The sequence below is a fragment of the Polyodon spathula genome, chromosome 1, assembly GCF_017654505.1.
Source record: "Polyodon spathula isolate WHYD16114869_AA chromosome 1, ASM1765450v1, whole genome shotgun sequence".
NCBI lineage: Eukaryota > Metazoa > Chordata > Actinopteri > Acipenseriformes > Polyodontidae > Polyodon > Polyodon spathula.
The window spans coordinates 103,660,116-103,669,981 of record NC_054534.1 but is presented as its reverse complement, the minus strand read 5'-3'; the positions used below and the strand labels follow the sequence as shown (position 1 = coordinate 103,669,981).

General features: G+C 39.3%; 1 protein-coding gene across 2 annotated transcripts in view; it reads right to left on the bottom strand.

The window, feature by feature from the left end:
- Positions 1-2,293: 2,293 nt before the first annotated feature.
- Positions 2,294-9,866, bottom strand: part of LOC121325785 (programmed cell death protein 4-like) — a 34,620-nt gene continuing 27,047 nt past the window's right edge. For both annotated transcript variants that reach the window (XM_041268809.1, XM_041268800.1), the window contains exons 7-12: positions 8,993-9,090; positions 6,276-6,390; positions 5,260-5,367; positions 4,033-4,143; positions 3,533-3,672; positions 2,294-2,743 (exon numbers count right to left, since the gene is read on the bottom strand). In XM_041268809.1, the coding sequence (XP_041124743.1) occupies positions 2,692-2,743; positions 3,533-3,672; positions 4,033-4,143; positions 5,260-5,367; positions 6,276-6,390; positions 8,993-9,090 (624 nt within the window). In that variant the 3' untranslated portion in view covers positions 2,294-2,691. The remainder of the gene's footprint in view (positions 2,744-3,532; positions 3,673-4,032; positions 4,144-5,259; positions 5,368-6,275; positions 6,391-8,992; positions 9,091-9,866) is intronic.

Genomic DNA, 9,866 nt, shown 5'->3' with positions numbered 1-9,866 from the left:
CTGTAGCACCTGACATCACCCTACATGTAGGATTTATTGAACTATTCCGTCAGCTTTAACATGCTTCATAAAGTGGCAACAGAAAACACAACTGATAAGCCACAAAAAGGGGCAGGGTATCACCAAGAGATAAGGAAACACATAATTTAAGAGCCATGGATATACTACTGCTTGTTTTTTTTTTTTTTTTTATTCTGTTTCACATTCCATTGACTTACGTGTTTAGAGGTTAGCAGTTAAGGGTTACACCGCTAGCAAAATATTTTAGCTTCTACAAACGTGCAGGCTAGCTTGCTTGCTTGCTTCTAACACAGAGGTATGTCTGCAACTGGGGAGTTAACAGCTTGAGCACGTAGACTAACAGGCTGCTGTAGGTTTGCAATAGAAACGTTGTTTTGTTGGGGTAGACTAGGAATGCATTTAAAACGTTTTTAAAAAGTAGTTTTATCATGAAAAACAGCTTGGATTTCTTTTAAACAGAATGCTAAATATTATGCAATATTACATCTCCCACCCCCAATCTGGGAAACAGGTTATGATGCTGTGCTGGTAACACTTCGGTACATTTAGGATTCCTTTCTGCTCAATGCGCCAATACAGCAGTTTAGTGATCAGTCAAACCTGAAGACATTGTCTTGGAGATAGTAAACAGACCCAATGTAATATTGTATCTGCCTGTATTGGCGTGTATGGATACAAAAGCAGGATAATGTGACTAGAAACCTCGAAAGAAAGATGAGGAAGAGTGACTTCCACCACTGGTATAACAAATGTGCTACCCAGGCTGCAGAAAGACTCAAAAAAGTTCTAAGGAACTAACAAAAAAAAAAAAAAAAAAAAAAAAAAAAACACACAACAGCATAAAAGAACATGTAAGGCAAACACAATAAAACTAAATTACCTAGGAAATGTAATCCCTACCAAAAATCTTTGGCTTATGCTAAATGTATTTAAAGCCTTTTTTTTAAAATTTGCAAAACAAACATTCGTTAATATTCCGCTCGATTTTCCAAGTTGTTTTGTGGATAAAACTAATTTTGAAGTCTTACAGCAGCTCTGGTTTACAGATGAAGAAATAACAAGATCTTTGAATGCAGCATATTAACACTGGCATTGTTAAGTATTTAACATGCGTTCACTGATAGGGATAAAGAGCGCTCGGAAGTCTGGTTAACTAGGACCTGTCATTTTACAACTACCTCAGCAGCACACCCTGTTACAATAAGCCTAGAATCAGATTACTGAGATGATGCAACATGAATCTACATTCTGTCATAGGATTGTTCTTTTCATTTCAAATCACTCTCGTTTCACAAAGTGAAAATGTTCATTAAATTTGCCTGCTGTGCACTTCTGTTTGCTAATATATATATATTAAACCCATAGAGACTGAGAGCTCATTTACAAGGGAGTCCTGGAACGTCCTTTCAGGCAGGAGTTTTTCTTTCCTAGGTTGTATCACCTCAGCAGTGGCTTAGGGCTCACATCATTCACTGGCTGCAGACCACGTCAGGCATTAGGGGAAGCGAAAAAAGGTAGAGGCAATGTAGAGGTCAGTGTTTTCCAGGGCACCTTACTTCACTTGTTGTCACTAGCCCCATACCAGGTGTATTTAAAAGATGTGATCCTTAACAGTGTCGAGTCTAGTTAGGCATCAGCTACAGATGGTATATGGCTGTTAGAAACAGTAAGTGCCGTACTATGCTTCCCTGACACAGTCTGAGAGTAGACTATATTTAACACAATCTTTACCCCTACTCTTATGAATTCATATATATACCCCTAGTCTTCTGAATACACTAAATTCATCTTATGCTAAAGATAGTCCACCATCCTCAGGCCGAGGTTCTTTAGCATGAATCTCTTATCTTGTCCCTTGCCAGATGACAGAAGCATTTTAGACAGCTAGTTTTAGAGAGGGACCCGAGTAATATTAAAAACTAAATTACTTCTCAGGTTTTTTTAAATTTTATTTCACTTTTATGGTCTTTGCAATTGTTCCAAGGTATTTCTGAGTTTTGTTGCTGTAAAATTATGGTAAAACTATTTCCCTCCTTTAGCGGTTTCACCATTTGCTTTTGCGGAATGCTCACTTAGCCCTGAATTCTGCAGTACAGTTCCGTAAACTACAGTACTTGAGACTGACACTGTGACCACCCATTCCTACCAGAAAATGCCTAATTTATAACGTAGAGTAATTTAACATTAAGTACCACTTTTACAAGTCCACAAGGAGATAGACTCTTCAACCAGTCCCCTTGACTTGATTACACTGATGAAGGCACAAGCCACAACTTTTATCTACTTGGATTAATTTCTTTTAGCATTACAATCATCAGCTTGGTTCTGTATTTAGTACTGTATTTTGTTTTTTAACATAGTGAATGAATACTCAAATAACATGCAATGAAATACAAAAGGACAGTCGTTGGTGCAAAAAAAAAAAAAAAAAAAAAACAGAAAAAAACCCCATAACAGCCATATCCCTGCCCCAACTGCCTCCCTTTATAAAGAGCACGTGGAACGACAAATTCAGAAAAAAAGGAGAAGTGTTTCCCCTTTTCACATTCCCCTGAATGGAAGCGCTGCCTTTTCCTTTGCTGTGGTTGTGAAGGGCCGGGGGTGGTGTCTGCTGTCTTTGGGCTGGCTCCACTTGGCGGCTAGGACAGGCACAGATGCGCTGAATCAGTTTTACTGCTTGATGAGTCCACCGTCCCCCTCACTTACAAAGCGCTTGCGTCCCCTGGTTGACGAGAAAAAAACAAACAAAAAACAGCTGTAACAGTTTTTGACACATGCGTGAGGTTAGCCTGACATGGCAAACATTTATTCGGCCATCCACAGTAATAAAAAAATTAATAAAATAAAAAATGGTGACATCATACTTAACCATGAAGTGTGTGGGAGGTTTTTCTGATTCACACAAAACAAATAGATACCCACTCTGTCTGTATTCATGACACAAGACTCTTGAGGATACAGGGCTTAAAATAATGCTGCAATGTATTGTTTTTTTGTTTGTTTTTTTTAAATCAGATGACTAATAGGTTTTGTACGCAGAGCACAGGGCAATTTTATTGCCGTTTTGTTTTGTCGATGAAATACTGGAGCACAGGAGCACCGTGTTCAGGGAATATTTTTTTTGAGCTCCAGGATGTTGTCAAAAAATCGTTCAGAAAAGCTTTTTGCAAGTAGTATGGCTAGATAAGTGTCAGCATGTATCAAAGTTACAGCTCTAGCAAATACAATCCCATGCTACTACATTTTAAAGTGTGCAAGAGAAATTAAGCAGAACACAGTACAGACCAAGCATAAATATCTAAATACTGTATTACTAGAATTATCTGGGGCCGGTCAAACATAAAAATGTAAAATACATTGCAGTGTATGAAAAGAAAACGCTGTCTTTATACAGTAATCATCCTTTTCAATCACAATCCAAGGTTACCATATGTACAATTACATAAGCATATCTACAAAGAAATCCCACAAGACACAGTTGTCCCGTCCCATAAGAAAGCTTTGTGCTCACCTAGAAGGACAGGCATCCCTAAGCGCTTTGGTTATAACAGTCTCCTGGAAACAGAGATCCACAAACATCTCCATGATGGTGTGGGCATGAGGGACATCCAGGTTAATGTCTGGCAACTCGTCGTACACACGCTGGAAACCCTTCAAGACAAGGCGTGCATGGGTTACCTTCCTCCGCTCAGGTGTCACGGCCTCTGCTAATTACTCACGTCGCGGTTTGTTTGTTTAACTCAAAAAGTTGTGAGCATTTTTAAAATAAAAAGTTTTGGTCTCAATTCCGTGAAAAAAGAAAGACATATGAATGCCAACAGAACTTAAATTCAGTTCTCTTTGACATATAGGATCATCTCTGCTCATGTTACAGAATGTAAAGAAATAACAACAACAACAACAAAGGCATGTGTAGAACCTCTTCAATTATTTTTAATCACTTTGATGAATGCTTTATGTACATGGCCACTGGCATCTGAAATTCACATTGTAAAACTATTTTGCACTTACTCGATTCATCTGGTCAATGGTGATGAGTCCGGTTTCCCAGAATGCTTTGAGTAGCTTCACCATCATATTCACAGCTGTCTCCCCATTGGACTCCAGAACCATCACCACAGCCTAATCAGGGGAAACAAACAAACACACTAACTAACAAACAAACTAAAACATTTAAAAGAGTTTTTCAGCAAGGTGGCGACAAATGTTACAGAACGGAAAAGTATGTAGCCGTGTAGCAGGCATTGATAGCGTTTAATAAAGTAGAGATAAATGTGTTTCTTGCACTTGAAAACACTGAATTTCCTATAATGTGCTGCACTGTCATTACAGATTCTGACCCGTCAGTGAGGGGTTAAGATGCCTGCTTGCAGTGTGCGTGGCTGCTGGTCCTAAAGCGTGTCTCCAGTCTAAACATTACTGTAGGTACTTCAAGATTAGTGCCTATTCAAAAAGAGAACATTTCAAGTGTCTTCTCCACAAGCTTAATAAAGATTAGTGTTCAGAAAAGCGATCATTACTGTACATAAGAATGTCAAACCCAGCTCAGTTGTTGAGGCTATTTAACCCGCTGGTTTAATTCAATTCAAACATTTGTTTACGTTTAGAGATCTACCCAGTGTGCTGTCGAAAGAACCCAACGACGACGGCATTGATCTGTGCAGACAAAGTTCGCTTTGGAACACCACAGATGTCACAGTGTACCTTCAGCCTCAGGCTATTTTGGCTCTCAAAATCATACAAACCTCAGCTCAAATAGTCACTGATTTCTCACAAGATGGAAGGTCTTATCCAACCACACCGGTAAACTCAATGGCTGCAGCGAAGGATTTAACATTACAGGGATACACTGTATAGTTTTCCAGACTTTAAATGAGGAGAGGTGAATGTACCCTACTTCCACAGCAGTGTAGATTGACTTCCTTAGCAGCAGGTGTTAGGGTTCCCCCTGATACCACTGTAAAGTCATATGTAAAGCAAAGGGAGTCAGTTTTCGGGTCAGGTCCCAACAACTGTTACACTGAAAGTGGATCTACAGTGTGGTAGCTGTGAATTTGGAAACCTCAATACAAAAAAGAGGCTTGAAAGAAAGCTGTTCAGCTAATTAGAGCAAGTTTAATACATGCACAGTCTTTGATTTGCAATGCTGAATACTACAGGGCTTCAGCGAATTTAGTGAAATACAGCTACACATGAAAAATAAATGGACAATAAAAATGTAAAACAAGTTGCCCCAACCTCATAGACAAGTTCATGGTGAAAGTGAGGCACTTCAAGATCCCGCAGGCAGCGCTCTGCCTCAGACACCTCCCCCGACACCAGGTACTCCTTCAGCAGCAGATTCACCTGAAACAGACGCAGCGCTTTGCATGACCAGCAGGGGGAGCCAGGCAGCACCGTTCACAGCAGCAGTATGTCCTTTGTTTCATAAAACGAATGGCACGTGTACTCTGCAAACAAAAAGCTACCGGAAACCATGGTATTTCTGTGTTGTGGCAGGCATCTCCAGGCTACAACCGATATCTAAAATACTTTGAATTTTGTGGGGGCTTTAACCTTAATAATGTTTTTTTTTCTTCCCCTGGAGCGTCCTTATTAAAAATGTGACCACTGACCATGACCACAACACATTCCCGGAGGTTTGTACGAATCATAAAAGTCACAACATTATTTCATAGAGCAAAAAAAATGATTGATCCCAATTGCAATCTCCCTTTCTCCCCTCTCCCTCTCAGAATACTAGAGACAGCTAATCTGTACATTAAAAAACAAAAACATTAATCTCTGTCGATGACTAATAAATAAACACACTCCCACACTAATGAATTATGAACTCAAAATACAATCAATTCCATTCACACAGCAACACTGATATGGGGCAGGTCATAAACATTCCTGTTCTTAAATAAAGGTAACTGCAGCAAAAAAAAAAAAGTACTGACTGCATGCATTAATGTGGTTTTAATTGCTGTATATTGCTCAAGGTGTGTCTCTCTTTCCCTATGGCAGAAGGTGCCCTACAGAAGAAAATACTGCCTGGCAAGACAGGAAATAAGCTGGCAGTCTAAAGCAAAAACAACAAAGTTATGCAACGGACTGTCTTCCAAGCTCACACAACATGCTTGATGGCTTCCATCCCGACTGGCTCATCTGCAGAAAAGAGGCTACATTTGCAATCATGACTAGCCAAGGACTAAAATGCACCTGATTAGTTAACAACCTGCTGCTGTGTGCTTCAGTCGCCTTGCTCCTACCTCTCTGATGAGATGTCTCACAGGTCTCTGTCCTCCCCCCACGCCCCACACGTTGTCCAGTCGCATGATTTCTCTCTTCATAGACAGCAGCACCGCAGCACGGTCCAGTGCAGCTCTGCAATAAAATTTTTTTGAAAAAAACAAGTCAGTGACAAAACTTCCACTGGAAGCACATGTCAAAACAGAACATTGACACAGACAGACTGACAGATACCTCCTATAGCACCAGATTCTGATACTCATACCTAGTTTTCCCAGCACCACTGAACCTGGGTTGAAAACCCCGGTGCCCCTGATCCTGTGTTTCCATGTTAATTTAGCCAACCCACATTGGCTGCCAATCTGAGCTGGCCCTGATTTTTTTCTGACCCTTTCCCAAAGCGGGATGAGTGAAAGTACATCACAGCATACTGACCAATCATATATATATATATATATATATATATATATATATATATATATATATATATATATATATATATATACACACACACACACACACACACATATATATATATATATACACACACACACACACAGTACTGTGCAAAAGTTTTAGGCAGGTGTGAAAAAATGCTGTAAAGAATGCTTTCAAAAAGACATGTTAATAGTTATTAATTAACAATAGTTATTAATTAATTTATCAATTAACAAAATGCAAAGTGAGTGAACAGCATTGAGACCTTTCACTCAAACCAGGTCGGGTGGACTATCAGCGGGAGTTCAGGAGGAATGTGGGAGAACCCGGATCAGCTCGGATTGGCAGTCAATCCATGCTCATGGAAACAAGGTATTAATAACTTTTGCAAAAGAATGTCTTTAGCAAGTTTCAGCACAATTGAATACATTTTCCCTGTCTCTCTTTATATCTGTAAGCGTGACAGCCTCCATATGATACATGCGATAACTTGCACTAGGAAAATAAATAAATAAATAAATAAATAATGAACCATGTTTCATTTGTAGCAAAACCAATAAGCAACAGATTTTATCTGGTTTTCAGGACATGGCTGAACAGCTCCTACAGTTTGTAGGCTTACACTGGCTTGTGCCTGTAAAAACATGCACTAAATAGCCAATCTACTCTCCTTATTGTCTTTCTGTTACTTTGATGTAGTGTCAGGTGAGGGCAGCATTGTACAAAGAGCTTCACAGAAGTCAGTAGGCAAAATACAAGTATGCTACATGTACATCATTCATGTTACTCAAGCGACCCATTCCTGATCCTCCAATCAGATCCAAGCAAGGGCAAAAGCCCATTGCATCAGATAGGATCCCCCAGAAAGCCATGCAAAGTAATCTCTGTGTGACTGGCAGGGCAGTAACCTTCTCTGTGCCTCAGTATTGCCCAGGCAGGACCTCACGGGAAATATGATATTTCAGCACATCGGGCTATATTAAACTTTACTTCTCTACCCATTTGCATAGAAACAGGCTCCTTTGTAAGATTGCATGAATGTTCAATGGATTTTGATGTAAAATGTAAGGTCTGTGTTTCCCTTTTTAAAGCACTTCTGTCTCTAGAGTACAGAAGCCTCAAGCACATGGCAGCAGACATGCATGCACTTAGAAAGATTTCTGGCAACAAGCAGCTGTTTATCAGTATTTTTGCATCATTATTTTTGTTTTACCAAGATTTTCCCATGGTTTATTAATATGCTTTACCAGACCGTACTATTTTTCACAATGCTTATATGCTTTCACTAAGCCTTATTAAATTTTGCTGTGCTTTTACTATGGGAGCTTATATAATGGACAATAGGGCCCTATTCACAAAACTATTTAACTTTTTATGTTGTTTGTTTGCGTGTTTATAAACATATTCTTTAGTACATAACAGCTACTCTCATGTAATCAAAATAACTATATTAAACATCTATAAAATAGAAAAAAACAGTTAGATTTAATGAACTGTAAACTTGACTTAATCAAATTTTTTAAAATAAACACAGACATTAATTATTAAAAACATTAATTTGTCAAAAATACATTTGCTAACTGTAACTGACATGTTCATACTTAGAAAAAGCAAGGTCTGCAATAACGGAGTTTTTAATTTTTTTTTTTTTTTTTTGTATTTCCCTGGAGAATAATTCAATCTCACTTTTAAATGAAGTGATGAAAACGCTTTGGGTAACGTGAATCTTCTGCACCTCGATGGGATCATTCGCAAGACAACCCCAAGCCGAACACAACATCGATTTCAGCCATCTAAAAAAGTAACTTAACCCCAAGCCGAAGGGGTTGCATTTCATCTTGGGATCCTAACATACAGACCCTCTTTAACAGACCATGCGGTTAAAGATTTTAAATTGTACAAGCTTTGTGAAATTTGCAATTAACATGTTTCATATGCAAGCACACAATGGCTTTCGCTGTTGCAAGAAAACTGGACATTACTGATTATTTAATTAACTTTAATTACACAGGGTGATTTCATAGATTAGAGATTTCATAGAGCATCGCAAAAGCTGCTTCTTTTATGGATCATATCTTATATGTACAGTGTCAAACATTTTTCCTTTGCAAAACATCTTTTGGAGTGGGAGCGGTGCCAGATGCTTTTTAAACTCACGCCCAGCTCACGCACTTTACCAGCTCCACGCCATGGTCCCGCTCTACTCCACGCTCAGCTCCACTCCACGCTCCGCTCCGCTCCTCGCTCTGCTCCGCTCATATGCTCTGGCCTGGATAAAGCATTGTAATTCTGTTCTCACCTTGCATGGTCACAGTCCACCCTTCCTTTGTAGCGGTCAAGAAAATTCATTGGAAGAGCATGATCTGCGATTGCCCTGGCGATAAACTGGCCCAGCATCTGAAAAAGAGAGAGGCAAGTTCAGTGCATTATACAGAGCCTGGCAGTGTCACTTTGTTGTATCAACACATGCTGTGGCTTATCTTGCAGAAGTAGGGGGATGATTTTTGGTACTGGCACATTACACTATATAGAAACACAACGATGCAATAAAGCCTAATGTGTGCATACGACACAGCTATCTATCAGAAGTTGTAAACCCATGTCTGTAGCCTTATCACGTTGCAATGGTCACACTCCAAGTTGGAAGTTCTCCCCAGTTGTATCTTCTTCTTTGTAAAATAATTGGTTTTCAAATATTTGTATGCTACACACACCACACTTTGTGCACTGCTGATAAAAAAAAAAAAAAACTGTTTGAAAACTTGTACTCCCCACCCACCCAGACACTGTTAAAAATGTGCTGAATCACAACTGGATAAACGGTCTTTGTATGCAAAACATGAATGAATGAAGGGAGGGAGGGAAGATATGTGATGGTTCTCAGTGGGAAACGCATCAATAACCAGAGGGTGAAAGAATCCATAACCAGCAAAAGGAGGAAGTTTTCCCTCACAAATCAAATACCCGTACATCACAGATCCCAATTAGCACTAGTCTTGTACTACCGAATGTTATTTTATGTAAACCAGGGTCTGTGAAACCAGTCATTTCGGTCCATCTACTTTGCCAAAAAATACCAGCCGACACTGATTGTCAGGCTAGTGTTTTGTGACCTGGCCAAATCCACTTTGTAACACACATATAGTATAAACAAAGGACAGCAACACGAGTTG